Genomic DNA, 17,720 nt, shown 5'->3' on the forward strand with positions numbered 1-17,720 from the left:
AGCTGATAGCGTTGCTGTTTTTCCAACCCAAGCCATTCTATGAAATAACTGCAGTTCATTGTGCCCAACACGGCTCTGCTTTGGGCTCTGGCAGCCTGGTGCAGCACAGCACTGATGCCTGCTTTTTTCCTCCTGCAGAGACCTTGGGCTCACTGAAGCAGCCCCGCGTGGATCGGCCTCCAGCAGCATCCCCACCTCAGCCACGCAGGGATTCGGATCGCTACTGCCAGCTGTGTGCTGCGTGGTTCAACAACCCCGTGATGGCCCAGCAGCATTATGATGGCAAGAAGCACAAGAAGAACGCGGCCAGGGCTGAGCTGCTGGAACAGCTGGGGAAGACGCTGGACCTGGGCGAGCTGCGAGGTGAGAGCGTGGGGCTGCATGGGGCTGCAGGGGGCTGCAGGGGGCTGCAGGGGGCTGCATGGGGCTGCAGTGGGCTGCATGGGGCTGCATGGGGCTGCATGGGGCTGCAGGGGGCTGCAGGGGGCTGCAGGGGGCTGCAGGGGGCTGCATGGGGCTGCATGGGGCTGCACAAGGCTCATGAGGCACTGTGGGTGCAACCCGGATGGGATGTGCTGCTTTTGATGAGGATGTGGCCTCATCCCCAAAGCTGCTTTTTGTTACAGAGATGTAATTACGGGAGGAGAGGGAAGGGCCTCCTGCAAAAGCGTTCTCTGCGGTCTCCAATTACAGTCCTGCATGCATGCCGTGTATTTGACTGCAGTGGGCTTGAGCACAAAGTGCAGGTTTGATTTTCAGCACACCGCATGGGAGAAGCCTGGCTTGCCCACCTTGGGTTAATGTTTTAAGAAGGCTTTCTTTTTTTTTCTTTCCTTGTGAAAATGAAATAGTTTTCCTTGAAGTGCCGATGGCCGCGCAGTGCGCTGTGCGTTGCTCTGTTACCCCGACCCTCCGGTGCTGCCCGGGGTGATTCAAACATCCTAAATGATTCATTGGGCTGAGTCACCGTGTGGAAATACGCAGGGACGTGGAATTGCCAAGGTTGGGAGTGGTGGGGGATGTCATTATCTGTAAACAAACCCACGGTGACGCAAACAGAGGTTGGGCTCCTGCTTAGTCCTCCCTCAATCAGAGGACAGTGCTCTGCCCAGGACAGGATCTGTGCTTCCAAGCAGGCTGCTCTGTATGGCAGATGGGGCTGTGGGCTGCTCCCAGAGCAGCGTTCAGGGATGCTCCATGGCAGCTGGGCTGTGCTGGAGGTTTGGGGCACTGCTGCAGGTGTCCTGCAATGCAGGGTCGGGTCATGGCCGCGTTCTGTCTGCTCCCACTGCTCGTTTTGCAGCCTCAGTGTTGGCTGGAATGCAAACTCATTTCCTCTCCATGTATCCCCAGCTTTCCCATCACAACTGAAATATTAATTCTATTTTGTCTGCTGTGGGAGATGAACATTTGATGTGTTATGTAAGCCCGGGATGAGCTGTGTCAGTCAAAGCACAACATTTCAGCAGCCTTTGATGTTTTGATAACGGCTGTAATAAAATATTTATTGATAAATACGAATGCGTATTCGAGAAATAAGAATAGAGATATATTTTTGGACAGCTGATATTTATAGGAAACAAAAGCATTGGTTCTTCTTGCCGAGTTCTCATCCTGCAGTTTTGAAGTCTTGTTTTGAAGTGGCAAAGGGGAGGGGAGAAAGGAGCCTCAGTGGCAGCAGCATTTCTCCCATCTGTATGAGGTTTAGCTGTCCATGAATGCTCCGTCCCAGGGCTCTGGGTGTTTGCCTGAGGGCTGCTTGGGGTGAGCAGCAGAGGTGACAGCGTGGGGTTGGGATGCAACTCAGCAGTAGGGCAGAATCAGTGGCTGCTCGGGATGCCATCACCCACAGCCTTTGCATTCTCTGTGCACGGATGAATTGCCACAGGTGTGGATGCTGTCTTGCAAAGGAGTTGAATTTTCCTTCCTGGCTCATAATTTCCTCATATGCTTTATAAATACTTTTCATTCTGTGCTGTCAATTTTGGTTGGTAAAATCTGATTGAACAAGTGCTCTCCTGGAATGTGTTCTAATGCATTTCATGCAGAATGACATTAATGACTCCATTCTTTAATATTTTATCAAATGGATATGAGTGCATTCAATTTTACATGAACGCGTGTCATGATTCAAGGGAGGGAATGCTGATGTGTCACGAGGACACCAAAGTAAATGTGCAGATGGACAGGACAGAATTTCCTAACAGCTTTCTCTGCTTGGGATCAGTGCAGGAAACCAACAGGATGGTCTAACAATTCTAATGCAGGGTGCATTAGAATTGTTCTTACAGAGAACTGCAGCCTGCGGTAGGAATCCCACACCTCTGTTGAGCTTGAAATGCTCTGTTCAGATCTTCATGGAAGTGAATCAGTGCGAAGCAGAAACCTGACACTGGAATTTAAAATTCCCCCCCTCCCTTTTCATTTTTTTTTTTCCTAAGAGAACAAGGCAGAATTATTTGAGCATCAATGGTTTACTGTAATGCCGATGTGTGTTTAATGCAGCAATGCTAATACCGCCCATGATGCCCGGGGAATTCTTGGGATGTTAAATACAAAAGAGAGGAGGAGAGCAGAAATGGGTCTCTTACATGCAGGCTATTAAGGGAGACAACAGAATGGGGGATTGGGAACATTTAGGTCTGCATTTATGTGCTTAATTTATGTGAAGCCTCGGCCTGCATAGCAGCAGTCAGAAGCTCTGATTGCCATCTCTCTGTTTCAAGGATGTCCGGGAGGGAAACGGGTGTTTAATGCACATTCAGCCACGCTGCTTTTGCTGTGCAAACATGTTAGGTGAGGCACAGGAGTGCCTGTTTCTGTCATTCCTCTTTGCAACCGCTGTATTCTTTTCCCAAGGTGAAAGAACGACGAAGTTAACTGGTGTGCTCTGCAGAAGAGGAGAGCCTCATCCTTTCCCACAAGTTGTACCGACCCTCTGTGCCTTGTTGCCAAGTTTGCTCCATTTATAGAAACCAGCAATTGCTTTTGTTCTGCCCTTCTTTCTGGCACGGCACGCAGGGCTGCATGCAGAGCTGCTCCATTCCCTGCCATGGAGGGGACCTCAGCTGAACGGATGCGTTGATCCTCTTGGGAAAAAGGCTCCCAAGTGGTTGCAGCCTCTGAATGTGGTGAGGAACGGCCCTGATCCGTGCAGCAGAAAGCAGGGGAATAGCCAGGGCCTCAGTGCTCATTATTCTGAGCACAATGATGCTCTGTGAGAGCCATGGGATGGCTGAGGGGACCACAGTGTCCCTGGGCAGCTGCCTCTGAGCCCTGCGTGGTTCTGTGCCTTTCCAAATATTCTTTTTGGCTTCAGCAGTGCTTGGATACCCTGGACTGGAAAAGTACATAGAGAGGTTACTGTAAGGAGAAAAGTCTATAAAGCTGGGAGATCTGAGTTCTTTCTGATTAATTAGAAGCTTGTGAGGGGCAAATGGTATGCTTTCCTTTCTCTGGTTCTGCAGCTGTTGGCACCCTCTGTCTGCTGCATTGACTCTGAGCAGTGTGTGGCACAGGCAGAGGCCGTTTCCTACAGCACAGAGATGCTTTTTCTCTATGCACAGCCCTCAGCCTGCACCAACAAGGCTCAGCAGGTACACAGCTAACAAACCTGGCTTCTCTTTGCAGGCCTGAAGCGCAGCTACACGTGCAACATCTGCAACGTCACACTGAACTCCATAGAGCAGTACCACGCGCACCTGAAGGGCTCCAAGCATCAGACCAAGTGGGTACCACCGTGTTCCGGGGCTCCTCTGCCCATCTGTGCCTGCTGGGGTGATGAAGCACAGAATCACAGAACGCCCAGGGTTGGAAGGGACCTCAAGGATCATAAATCTCCCCCTGCCACACACAGGGCCACCAACCTTCACATTTAATATCAGCCCAGGCTGCCCAGGGCCCCATCCAACCTGGCCTCCAACACCTCCAGGGATGGACGGGGCATCACAGCCTCTCTGGGCAGCTGTTCCAGCACCTCACTGCTCTCTCTGACTATAGGAAGCAATGCTTTGTGCTTCTTGCTGAGGGCTGATGATGCTCTGTGTGTGCGTTGGGGTGCTGTGGGTACCTGTGGTCACATTGTGCTGGGAGCACCTTTGGTGTGCTGAGCCCCAGCAGAGGCACTGGGGGGTGGATAGGATCAGGTGTTTCCAATTGAAAATGTGCTGTGATTTACAGCAAATGTCCTGCCCAAGTTCCTGAGTTTAGGAGGGAATCTGCTCTGTCAATTAGGGCAAATTATTAAAATGAAGTGGTAAAGAGACACGGTAAAGAGGAGTAGATTAATGAACTAATCTCTCTTAATACACTTACATGTGAGCTTTGGGAACTGTTTCAGGCTGGAGGACCAAGGGCCGCCCAGATTAGAGGAAGGACATAAAGATGTCATTCGTTACTGAAGTACCTGAAGCAGCTTTAAGGGTGGCTTTTGGTGTCTTAAGCATGTCTTTTGGTGGCTTAAGCAAAAGGAGACAAGTGCAGCCCTCCCCTCGCTGATCTTAGACCTTCCAAGATTCTCTTTGCTATTTACTTTAGCTCTGTCCTGTTTAATACAAATATTACCCTTCCTGGATTTATATCTTCATTAGTGGGAGGAAGTGGTGATGAACCTTCTGCTCCGTGCCACGGGGGGATGGGATGTGGGATGCAGCTATGGGATGCCCGGGGTGGCTGTGCAGGGAATGGGGAGCCCCAGGCAGCCCCCACCCCATCTCCCTGCTCCTTGGTGTGTGCAATGCAGCTCTGGGCTACACACAGGGACAGTGCTGATGGATCAGTGTCAGTGCCATTGCTGGAGAGCAGAGCTGACAGCTCGTCCTGGTGGAAACACGAGGTGGGAGCAGCTGCAATGTGCTGCTGAGGCGCGGAGCTGTAATTTATCCTTCCCCTGCCAGGCTTTCAGTGTTTGTGTTATTATCGCTGTCATTGCTGCTGTTGTTATTGCAAAGGAAAAAGGAGTTTGTTTCAAATCAAAGCAGCCTCATGGACGGGAAATAGCGATGTGCAGAAAAGATGCACTCCTTTTATTCAGCATGGAGTGAGTGAGTGCCTGGCGTTCCCTATTTAGCGCCCACACCTCCTGCTTTGTTGCCCAATGTCCTGCAGTTAGCAGAGTCCCATCTCCAGCCCTTACAGAAAGAGGATTCCTTTCTCATCTGTTGCTTTTCCAAAAGCTTCTTTTCCAACTGACAGAAACTTCAAAGGCACTTTGCTTCATCCTTTTCCCTTGGCTGAATTTGGAGCCTTATGGAGTGTGTTTGCAGCAGAGCACTGGGTTGTTGTCTTTGGCTGGCAGCAAAAGTTGGGGCAGGAGGAGCACAGGAGTAGCTGCAAGGCTGCAGGGCTTCCACTGTTCTTCCAAGGACCTCCTCCTTTTACAAATTAATATTCTTATCTGTCATTCCAAATTTAGTTGCTTATCACTCGTTGCTAATGATTTAAATCTCGTCCCCAGAGATTTTCGTGGGCGCTCAGGACAAAGGAAAACAAAGCGATGGATTTGTAAGGAAGCGTGGTACAAATGTAATAACAGAATGCCAATGAGAGACATTCGTCCGTCCGATTTCTATGGGAAATTGCTCTGATTATTCCCTTTCCTCTGCCCATTGTTCATTCTTACACAATCATCTTTCAGCCTCAGGATCCGAGCACTGCACAACTGTAGGGAAGTGCAGAAGAAGGGGAGACAATGGCTTGGCAGCTTGGGTTCGTGCAAAACAAAAGCTCTTCCCACCCCTGTAATTAATGCATAGCCAGATTTTGCTCTCTTTAAAGGCATTTTAAGTTTAAAGGCATTTCTGTAGCTTCGTTGTCCTCTATCTGGGCACAGGGAAGCAGGGTGCTGTGAGTGGTGGGGGCCCTTGCCCTCAATGCCTGGCCCAGCATTTTGCCCACTGGTTTGTGCCGTTCTCATTACTGTGGGTTAGCATCAAGGCTGTCCTCTTCCTCATAACCCACACTGAAGCTAATGCATTGCAGTTGCCAAGGCAACAAAACATTTTATGTAGCTTGTCATACTTAATATCGTAAAAAAGGAGTTGTAAAGGAAGAGGTTTAGCTTGGGACAGGCAGAATGGTGATTGCAGGCTGGAAGCTGGGAGCACCCATAATGTACCAGGGAGATGAGTTCTCTGAAGAGCTGCTTTGGCAGAGAGGAATGTTTATGAGGACTGAGATGAGGAGCAGATAGTGATTATAGCTCCAGAGCTCTCCAGAGGGCACCGTGCATCCAGGCCATTGCTGGAGCTGCTTTAAATAACCCAACACACAGCAGCTTTCAGGTGGTGCTCTGTGGGATGTGGGGCTCAGCCCTTCCTGTGCATCTCCATGCAGTGCTGGAGGAAAAGTAGCTGGAAATGCCTCTGCTGATGTTGTGGTGTTGAATAAAAACATAGGAGGAGGCAGCTGGTGTTGAACTTGTCCTTATCCCTCTGCTCAGTGAATTTACAGAGCAAGGTAACGAGTATTCGTGTCCACTTTTTCTGCAGGATGCAGATGCTTTAAGTTTTGAAAATGAAGCAAAAAGGCATCTTTTAAAAATACCTCTGACCAAAGTGAGGGATCTGCCTCTCCAGCCGGGTGGAGAACGTTTCTTTCAAGCTCCCCATTCTGCCAACATCACAGAATCATCACAGAATCATCTGCCCTGTGCTGCTGGGAGCTGCAGTCCGCTGGGTGCTGCCATGCTTGGGCATGCTGCTCAGGCACTGCAGCTGGACTCTGGAACATCTGCAGCAGGGAGGAGCTCCAAACCTTTAATTAGGGATTTATGAACTGTGCAATGGTGATTGAGTCATTGTTTGACTTACTTTCCAGAAATAGATGTGGGGTTTTTTTTTTTGGCTTTTTTTTTTTTTGTAATCTGCCCTTCTCCCTTCCTCCTTTCCCCAAACCCAGCAATGCTCAGCTCAGCTGCAGCCAGCACTCTGTTTCTATGGGGATTGGTGGCAACCGAAAGATGGGGTTGTGAGGAGCTGCAGAACGAGGTTGTGTCACATCCAAAACATTGGGAGAAAACCACGTGCTGGCTTGGAATGGGCCGAAAGCAACAGAATTCTTCATTCTCTGTGGTTTGATGTAAACTGTTCCCTCGCAGCCCTTCCTGCAAAGCCCAAAAGATAGATGGGCAGCTCAGGAGCAATGACTGCAGGCTTCGTGCCACCGAAGGCTCCTTTCCTTTTTTTTGATCCTGATTCAGAACACAGATGTCTAATTGGAATGGGGGCATTTATTAACATAAGCTGCTTGGCCGTTCAGCCATCGCAGCTAATCAAAATATTGTAAATATCGTGCCTGGACAAATGTCACTCTTCACCAGATTGCATTCCTGTATCTTTTTCAGTCTATTTCAGAAAGCATAAACAAATATTTGCTGCCTGTTGTGACTGATGGCAACTTTTATTGGCAGCAGAAACATTTTCTGTGTGTTTTCTGTGATGTATGGCGGCCACTGCCTAAAATATAAGGAAGCCTTTGGAGTGATAATAACTCCAGAAGATGAATAGTTCTAAAAGGTAGATGGAACTGAAAGGCATTCTAATTTGTCATTATTTCAGTGGTTCCAGAGATCAGCTGAATAATTACACTGCCTATGAAGAGCAGCAAGTAATACTTTCATTACAGGATTAAATTGTCTCTCCCTTCCCTTTAAAGTAAGGGGAAATAAAGGTATCTCTGATATCTGCTGTTTTGATCATAATTTGAAAGCCAAAGACTTGGTTTTGTGGTGCCGGGTGTGCAGATTAATTATTTTAATGCCAAGCATAAACAGCTGATTTCTGATCTATCAGTCTGATATCAACCAACGAGGAGCCCCTCATTGGCCAAAGCTGTCTCCTGGTGGCTTTGCAGGTGATGCTGATCTCATCCATTTAAACTGAGGATCCAAGCAAAGCACCCTTTTCCCTTTCACAAAGCCCGTCTCTATGCTTAAAGTTTCCTCTCTCTCTCTCTCTATATATATTTTTTATACAAACTAAGCCATTTTCATTGCTCCCATTCAAAACTCAGCCAAGGGAAACCCAGCAGGGCCCTGCATCCCAACCAGGAATACCAGGGCTGAATGTGACCCTGCTCCATTTCTGTGTTGCAGCCTGAAGAATCAGTAGCAGTGCATGGGATTGGAGCGAGGAAAAGCACTGAGGCCTCACCTGCAGGGAGGAAGGCTGCTATCCTGGACACTGACTCCATGCAGTGGATGACTGACACGTAATTAACCCTCGCTTTGGACAGATACACGGATCTTATTGTTATTATTATTATTATTATTATTAATTTTTTTTTTTTTTAATTTTGTGGTGAGTTAAAAAATATTTCAATGGATTTTTTTTTACCCTTTCAAGATAATATTTATTCAGCACAGAGTTTAGAGAATGATAACTATCCTGTAAATACGGCGCTTACTCATCACTCATCGCCACAGACAGAAGAAAGGAACTATTTTACTTTTTTCATATTTATTCTTAGATTTCTTCCGAGAGTATAAAAATATTCTATTGCATTAATCCACGGTAGTGATGTAATCAGCCTCCAACCAGAAATAAACACGCTTCCTTCACCTTCTCCAGCATGGTTTTGTTGCTGACACCTTGACAGCCAACAGTGAACCGCAGGGATTGAATAACAGATGAATGTTTTTCCTTTCCTCTTCGTCTTCAGAGAAACAAACGGTTCACTGAGTGGAGAAAGCTGAAGTGAAAGCATAGGATCCTTTCCCTGCCCTTAGGACTGCTGCTGGGTGGATGGGAGCTGTCTGCCCTGCTGACTTTGGATGCACAGCGATGCTCGACACCCCTCGTTCTGCAGCAGGGCGGTGGGTGCCAAGCAGGGAGGCTGCCGTGGAGGCTGCTTGCAGGACATGGATGCAGGAGCCCTGTGGGGACATTTCCCAGTGCCAGCTGCTCCAGAAAACCTCCTGGACCTGTCAGAGGGGCTGCGCAGCCAAGGCCCCATGGTGGGGAGTGGGACCTTGATAACAGGGAGGAAAAAGCCACAGAGGATTGGAAAGAAAACAGTGCAACGGCCTCGGATGTCCAGGAGGAGTGCTGTGCGGATCCCAGCTGGGTCCTTATCTGCAGCTCATCTGCGAGGTGTGAACTCCTCACCTGTGTTGGAGTGAGCTGAGATGTTAGTACCTACCCACTGGAAATGAGGGGGTTTGGTGTTAGGCTCTCTGCTGCAGTCAGCAGAGAGGGAGCAGATTTCTTGCCTAGCCTGCTGCAACACGGAGAACTGAGATAACCAGGATCAAATTTGCAAGTATGTCCTACAAGCAATGCAGAGCAACCCTTGCTGTGCCCCCTGTTCTACCAGCTCCTTTAGTGCACTTTGCATGCAGCGAACCTGCCTTGAGAATGTTGGTAGAGATTAAGCACCACCTCTTCCAGAGCAATCTGGTTGGTTTGTATATCTGTAGTAGCACAATCCTTCTGAGACTGCCCATTTCCCTGCTTCTGCATCTCCGAAATAACAGGCTCTGACATTTCCTCTTTGAGCACGCTCAACCAGAGGCTGCCTGCTGTCTTTGGAAGAGAATGGTGATGCCTACAGCTCCATCAGTTCATTTACCAGAAATGCAGCATCTCAAAGTGAGCCGGTGCCCCTCTCTGCTTGTTGGCTCTGCGTTGGGAAACTGAGTTTCACCCACAGGTTTGTGAATTCTCTGCCTGGTGAACAAACTGTCCGTCGGTGGTTAATCTGCATCCTCCACCTGCTTCTGTGCACACTGGTAAATCAAAGCAAAGGAAGGACGAGCTGCTCTGCATTTCGGTGTTGAGCAGAGCTGTCTTTCAGATGAGGGGCAGTTGGGCACATCACCTGGAAAGCTGCAGCTGTGGTGCAAATGTCATTTGATGTGTTCATAGCATCACTGCTGTCACTGTTTGTCTGCCGTGTGGTTGCTGGTAAGTCAGCAAGCTCGGTAGCAGAGGATGCTGTGGGCAGTGCCTGCTTGTGGAGGAACAGCAAACAGTGTCACTGCTGCTGGCAGCTCTGCTCTTTGTGCCTCTCCCACTCTGGGATGTTTGCTGCAGGGCTGTGCTGCTGCACCCGATGGGCACTGCAAAGCTGCTCAGCTCTCCTCCCTTCTGGCAGTGCTGTGCCACCGGTTTTAATTACTATCTCACCTGGGACTCTGAAATCCCTCACTACCTCGCTTACCTGTTTGATGAAAGCAAACCCTCTTTTGTTGGTGAAAATGATTATGTTACCTTGAGAAAGCAATTAAAAGCCCGAGCTCCCCAGATGTATTTCTAAAGGACTCTTTGCAAATCTTTGGGAGAGAAGAGAAATAATTCTCCTAAATCAGGAGGCTGATCAATAACACACGTTGCTCTGCAGAAGGCTGTGTTTATTTTGCCTGCCAGCAATGGAACTCAATAGACCCCCACCAGTTGAAGAAGACGAAATGAGACCTCTGTGGTTTTGCATTGTGGGTTTCCTGTGTCTGTGTTTTTGGTTTTGCTCGTTTGTTTCTGTCATATGAAATCTATTGGTAAATAATGGGCAATGATCAGCACTTTATTTTCATTTGGCATTTAATCAAAGGGACAGGCTACATCTGTACAATAGCTGGGCTAATTGCTCGACCAAACAGGACAAACCATTGTTCATCCTCGCGGCTGATGGAATAAATATGAATATGGTCGTGTTTGATCATAGAGATTGCAAAGAAAATGGGGCAAAGAGCCCAATCCTCAGGTAAGGGGGCACAGAAGCAAAATTCAGATGGTGGAGGAAAATGACTGCATTGCTGAGGAGGACAGGAGTGCAGCCTTACAGCGTGACCTTTGGTGCTGTCACCTCTTCCCTGACTCCTGCTGTACTTCTGCCTTCAGCTGTGCAGAGGGAAAGGTTGGGATGTGCTGCAGCATGGAATTGTTTACTCTCTGGGGTCAGTAGAAGTGCTAAAGAAGCTCTACATGATTAATTTGTGCTCTTGCTTCAATGCCTTTCGTGTGTGCAGGAGAATGGGCTGTTTGCAGATGAATAAGCGTCTCCTTGGGTTCCATAGCTATGGGGCTCTTTCATTTATCGTGGTCTGGGTGATAATGTAAGGCAGTGTTTCTGAAAGCAAACTGCCTCTTGACAGGGGGAACGTGGTAAGGAATACAGCACACCATGCAGGCAGGTGGGGAATTCTCTGAGCTCCTTCCCCCCTGCCCTCCTCCTCCTTCCACTTTGTGCTCAGGGTGCTGCAGAGGTGATGCTGCCAAGAGAAAGGAGAAGTTCCTAACGTGTGTGCTCAGGTAATCACAATGAACTAATGGCAGCAAATTAATCACAGCACAAACATAATTTCTTTTCCTGGGCAGGTGTGCAGACAGCTCTGCTCCTGCTGCAACGTGCTGGGCTGAGCAGCCAGGATGGCCCTCTCTAGATGTGTTGCCTGCCTGCATGGCTGCAGGCTTTGGTCCCTAAATCCTTCTAATCTTTTCCTTTTCTGAAGTTCACTAGGCCTTCAAAGCAAGACATAAAAAGACAAATCTCCTGGTGGGAAGTCAGAGATCCCTGCAGAACTGCCTCCAGACCACGTACTTTGCTCTGATGTTGAGATGGGTACAGCATCCCAAGCTTAAAGGCTGTGCAGTTACATCTGGGACCTTTGGCAATGGAAGCAGTGAAACCCTTGCATCCCTCAAGGTTAGTTTAAATTGAGGGGTGAGGACTTTTGCTTATAATTTCTTCGTTAAAGCTACGCAGGCTGCATTTTTTGTGCAGCACAGCGGAACATTACAGGAGGTGATTTTGCTCCGCTCAAACGTTTTTGCAGCTCAAAATTCCACGTCCAAGTGTCAGGAAAGGTAATAACCATCAGTCTGGCTGCATCACACACACACATTCCTGCAGAGCAGTGTTAACAGGGCGCTGCTGGTGGCTGGAGGTGTGATTCTAACACCAGAGCTGCGATCCTGTAGATGTGTTCCGCTCAAGTTCTGTAGCACACCCCAATACAGTTCCTCAGGCTGTGATGTGAAGCTGTCCAGTGATGTCTCAGAGGGTCACAGGCTGCCTTCCTGTGCTGTTCTATGCTCAGACACATGACAGCACAAATAATGCATGTTTTCTTAACTGGCTTCCCGTGTTAAGGCAATAAAGCTCTATGGCAACAGTCTGTACAGTGACTCTGCCCTGAGGCACACCGCTTGGTAGGAAGAAATTAATCATGGGAGAAGAATGCTCCCCGTGTGTAAATGGTGCTTGCCTTGTTAAGTTCCTCTTGCATCAGCCTCATTAGCAAGCCCTGACCTTTTTCCACTCTCTTTGAGTTCTATGAGTGAAGTCCCTCCTCCAGGCTGTGCCAGGTGCTCAATGTGGTTCTTTGAGTCCTTCTGAGCTCCTGGTCCTCTCCCATCACGAGAGCAGTTTGGAATCTCTGTGTTTGCTGCAGTGAGAGGCAGAGAGAACCCAATTTGGTTGTTAAATATTTGTGACCTAAAGAAAGAAAAAGCAAACAGGCATTAACATCCCAATGCGTTCCCCACTTATGTTACTGCACCCAAGACTTCAGGAGACCTTTTTTAGTCTATTTCCAATGTCAGAATGGGGATGATGGAGGTATTCCTGCTGTCCCAGCAATGTTTCTCTTTGCCACATGCTCTTCCAAGCTGCAGGGCTCTCCAGACAGAGCCACGTCCTGCACATCAGAGGGCTCCATTTGCAGATCCTTGCCTGCAGGCGTTGCTGTGCTGATGCTAACAGCTCCTTGACCATCAGTTGAGGTTTGCCATCCCAGGGCTGGCAAGTTTAAGCAGCAGCCCCTCCGTGGTCTGCTGCTCACTAATCGAGCCTCGTGGTGTGCCTCACACATCTCTGACACCAGCCTTTGTCTAATATGTTTTTAATCAGTGTGTGCGTTTCAATTTGCATATTAATAGCAAGGAGATGTTATTGTACAGTGCTGTTAATGAGGCGGCTGTCATGCTCAGCCTTCAAGCTGAGCAGAGAAAGAAACCACGTCTATTGTACAAGAGGTGCAATTGCACATGTTTTACCATCTACCATTCTCTATTTATCCCTGCCTTTCGTTTTCCTTAATATCCTCAGAGGGATGTGTTCTTTTTTCTGCTTTTTTTTTTTCCCCCCCTGTGAACAAGCATGATTTAAAAGGATTTTTGGCTGTTGTGACAGCTCCAAGCCAGCCTAAATATCACATTTCTACTGGACATTTTTGACTTGCAAAGGGGCAAAAGCTTGATTTCTTTCTGCTTTCCCTGTCCCCTTCCTCAGCTCCTCCCCTGCTGTGTCAGATAGCGCTGACATTGCCAGGGCTCTGGAGTTTTGGGAGGTGAGTTTCTGCATCTTGGTTTTGCTCTTCGCCTTCCTTCCCACTTGGCTCAGCAGGAAAATGGCCCGAGGGCAAAAAGCCAGGAGTTAAAAGAGAGAAATTCGAAAGAGAAATGAAGGAAACTGGAAGCAGAAGAAAAAAACAAAATCCAGAGGAAAAAGTGCATCCCCAGCAGCCTGAGCCTTCTAATTGCCATTGGAGCTCCCTGGCAGGTGGAGGAAAAGCAAATGTTTTGGGCCAGCATGGGCTGGGTGCCGAGGAGCTTGCTGTGTGCTGCTGGGACTGAGCAGCAGCGTTCAGCCCGGCCCGCTTTTAGCATCACTTCGTTTCCAACATGCTCTCCTAATCCGGGATCAAAGCACGCAGTCAGCAAAAGGCATTTTGGAAGGAGAACAGAGCTCTGTTTTCCATCCGTCCCCCTCTGCCAACAAAGCTGTTCTTGCTGAGGAGCTCCCAGCACGGGGTGTGGGATCCCACCGGCTTCTGGGAGCGGATCTCTGCCCTCCTGCAAGGAGCAGAACTCATAGAGAGCCCCGTGAGCATCCCCTGTGCTGTGCAGAATGGCAGCATCAGGCACACAGCTGCAGAGCAGAGCAGGCACTGCTCACAGGGCTCTGCAAACACCGTGTGACAATATTTTGGAAGAAGAACCTCCCTGCTAGATGGGAGGCAGTGCAGAAATGAGGGGTTTTCAATCACAGCAGCTCCACCAGAAAAGAAATGCAGCTGCTGCTCTGAAATCGGTCTGAATCCTGCAGGCATCCACTGCTGGGTGGACAAAAGTGATGTGAGGTGGGAGAAATCCCCGTCAGCGTTTGCTGCAGAGAAGGTGGATGGAGTAATGAGAGCAAGCAGAGGCGTGGGATGGATGTTTCACTCCAGAGCTCCAATCCATTTATATAATCATAGTTGTTATCGCAGTAAATGTAAATAACTGATTGAGTTCAAATTCAGTGTTTGACGACGCTGATTCTTTGTGAGTACACACTGAATTCTTGGAGAATTACTTTATTTCATCAGATAGACCCACAGTGTGTTCAACAGCCCTTTAGGCATTTAGGTAGGACCATACTCTGTGATTTTTCTTGCTCTCCAAAGCATAAAGCCTCTTACAAGTTCATGTTTTAATCAATTGCTTGAATCAAAGTATGTGGCAGTTTGGCAGCTTGCCCTTTGCTGCATTGCTATAGCTGCAATAATAGCAATAATGGTATCATGAAAATACAAAAAGGCTGCTTTGCACCTTGTCAGCCCACGGCAATGAATAACCAGGATGACCTTAATTTGTTTTCTATCAGATGTGTTGGCCCTCAACCTTCAGTAGCATCCAAGATGTGGGCATGGGAGCCACAGTCCATCTCCCCACGCTAAGCATCAGCCTCCCTAATTAGTGTGTGTGCATCCCAGCAGCTGCTGCTCTGGTCAGGGTCACACGAGGGCTTCACCCTGTGCAGTTTCTGCTCTGTGCAGGATGGATGCTGAGCCCTGCAGCCAGGACAGAGCAGGACAGACCCCACTGTGGTGGTCCCAGGGCTCTTTGCAGGAGGCTGCAGTGGCCAAATTGAAGCGAGCTCAGCATTGTGAGGATGGAGGGGGGTTTCAAAGGCCTGGAAACAGCTGCGTTCAGAAATAGATCAGAGCAGCACTTCCATCCAAAAGGGGAAAATAGTAAAAAGTGGCTTCAAAATAGCACTGTCCGTGATATCCCACTTGTGCACGCTTTTAATGAGGCTGGTGCTGGTCTGAACGGGAGAATGGCCTCAATTCCATTATAGCTCTCTTAATGAGGGCATTATTATCGTTGTTGGGAAATGTGGAATGCAGCAGATGCACGGTGTTAAATAATGAACAAGAGGCTCAGCCTGAGCCAGGAGAACTGATGGTGCCCTGCTGGGGACGAGGGGGCCCTCAGATGGACACTGCAAGGAGGTGCTCTGTGTTCATCCCTGCAGAGCAGAAGCGTGGAGGTGTTTGTGCTGCTGGGTGCTTGGATTCTGCTGAGAAAGGGCTCCTGGGCTCCTGCTTGGTCGCTGCCATGGGGCTCTCATCCCTCAGTCTGTCCTCAGGGCAGATAGCTCACATCTATGCCTTCTATCACTCTTGTAGGTTTCAGCAGTGTGCACCTTTGGCAAGGTCTGGCCCAAGCCTAGCTGAGTCTCTGTACCACCACTGCCTCCCCCTGCCCTGCTATGAGTCACTTCCAAAGCACGCTTTTAGTTCATGAATGCAGAGATGCATTCAAATGAACCTCAGTAAAATGGCAGCGCTGATAAAAGCAGCCCCCATCCTCCACCCACTCCGTGCCCCAGTTGCTCAGGTTCATTTCTGTCTTTGAATCAGGCAGAGGGAAGCTCCAGTTTTCTGCCAAATCACGTCTGGGTCCCAAAGGGAGCCTGGAGCAGACACACACTTGTTGTTGTGCAGGGACACTGTGGGGTGCAACTAAAAGCAATGAATTGCTATGGGGCAGTGGCTTTGGGGGGGGTACATTGGCACGTAGAGTGCAGTCCTACACAGCCTGAAGGAGTGCATTTGTGCTGGTGATGCCCCAACTTTGGGATGCATTGTACAGAACAAGACCAAGCGGGTACTGAATGACATAAGGTTTTTTAGCACCGATGAGTTGGAGGTGGTGATCACGGGATGTTATTCCAGGAGGAAAAATCAAATGGAAATGGAGGATAAATACGCAAGAACTGAAGCAAAGCAACTTCTGAGGAGACCAAAACCACCACTGGGATAAATCCTTATAAAACAGAGCTGAAGAGCCAGCTGATGACGTGCTCTTTCTTAGTGAATTTACTCAGGGGCAATGAGGCACAGCTGATGAGCAGGGCAATATAAATCAGTAAAGCATCTAATACAGCCCAGCTGCACTGACATGAGCAGAAAGCTCCAGCAAGCTGTTCAATCATTTCCACAAGACAAGCAGTCAGGCCCTTCTTTACCACTAGAAAGCAACATTTTGCTAAAAGTCATCTTTATTTTGAATGTTATCCTCAGCATCGCATTGGTGGCCGCTTAACAGTGAGTGCCTGAAAGCAAGAAGGCAAAATCAGCAGGAGCACAGCTGGGAAGTGCTGAGCATTTCTGTGGGGTCTCAGGTACAGGGAGTGTGGGCTGTGGGGCTGTTGGGTTCTGCCTGCAGGCTTTGTGATAATGGGAACAGGGACTGTGGGAGTTCCTGCTGGCTTTCACCTTCATCATCAGCTCTAAATCAGTGTTAGTTGTGGTGGTGGTGATCTAAGAGCACAGGCAAATTAAGGTTTAGAGTGAAAAACAAATCATATAGCAAAATGCACAGCTTTTATTTTTGTTTTATCAGAGCATCCAATGCAGTTAGGACATGGGTAAGCTTTTGGGTAGAGAGGCCCCAAAGGGCTTCTCTGGGTCTGAAACAGACACAAAAAGCTTCAAGCAAGATTCAGGCAGGGAAAAAAAAAATATTCTGCTTCAGTTTAACATAATTATGGCAACAAATTAGAGAGTTAGGAGGAAAATCTAGCAGTAAGCACCTGTGAGATCAGCTGTTATAAACTTTGTGTATCGTTTCAAATCTGGGATGTTGGAATCCTGCTACAGCCGTCACCCGATTTCCCAGTATTTAAAATGCATTTGTTGTTTTGGAAGGGACAAATTGGAACTGGCCCTTGGCAGATCTGCCTGTGGGGGTTTTGCACAGCCTGTTGTTTGTGTGGGGCAGCGCCCAGCTTGGCTACTTCTGTTCTGAGAACAGCATCTCTGTGTCCGTCCCATTTCCGAAGCAAGCACAATCAGAGATGTATTTCAAAAGGAATGTTAAAAATAAACGATTTGAAATTCAGACTGGATGATTGGTTTTTCTCTTTTGGGGGAGATGGATTTCCTTAAGGGATGGAGTGCTGTGGGAATGCAGGGCGCTGATGCTCAGGATTTGTGGGATTTGCTTCTTCTGCTGGATTTCTTGTTGTTCTCATGTCCATGAGCACCTCGTGCTTGAGCTGTTTTGTTCCCAGTTGGGAATTTCTCAGCAATGTTTGCTCAGCTTTATTGGTGGTACTGAGTGATGTGGTGTAGTGGGTATGATGGTGATGGGTTGATGGTTGGAGCAACCCTGGATTGCCACAGACTGGGTCACCCCGTGCTGCTGCAGTTTGCAGGGCCGTGCTTTCAGTGGGGTCTGTTTGGAAGGAGGCAGCCCTGAGTGCTCAAGCGGTGCAGCAGAGATGTGCTGAGCTCTGCACCAACGCTGTGGAGCAATGGAGTTGCCAAGGAGCAAACCCTGGATCAGAAGCAAAGATCTCCTGACCTGCTGTGCTGGCTGTGAGCGGCTCCTGACCCTCCCCAGCGCTGCATGTGAGCGGCTCGAAAGCTTTTGCTTTAGAAATGTGAGGCTTATTTTGCATGTTCAGCATTGCTATAATAGTTGCAGTAGTGCTCACAATCCCAATCAGCT

The 17,720-nt window shown here is 48.6% G+C and overlaps 1 protein-coding gene across 3 annotated transcripts in view; it reads left to right on the plus strand.

Moving 5' to 3' along the window:
- Positions 1-17,720, plus strand: part of ZMAT4 (zinc finger matrin-type 4) — a 51,588-nt gene that overhangs the window by 26,930 nt on the left and 6,938 nt on the right. Inside the window, exons 5-8 of one of the 3 annotated variants that reach the window (XR_007373408.1) lie at positions 139-363; positions 3,631-3,727; positions 8,093-10,698; positions 11,447-17,108. Coding sequence is in view for 1 of the 3 variants with exons in the window: in XM_048928201.1 (XP_048784158.1) it covers positions 139-363; positions 3,631-3,727; positions 8,093-8,108 (338 nt within the window). In the remaining 2 variants the exon portion in view is untranslated. Of the gene's footprint in view, positions 1-138; positions 364-3,630; positions 3,728-8,092; positions 17,109-17,720 lie in introns of those variants that run through there. The other 2 variants (XR_007373407.1, XM_048928201.1) reach the window with 2 other exon arrangements.

Source organism: Lagopus muta, chromosome 27 (assembly GCF_023343835.1).
Source record: "Lagopus muta isolate bLagMut1 chromosome 27, bLagMut1 primary, whole genome shotgun sequence".
Taxonomy (NCBI): domain Eukaryota; kingdom Metazoa; phylum Chordata; class Aves; order Galliformes; family Phasianidae; genus Lagopus; species Lagopus muta.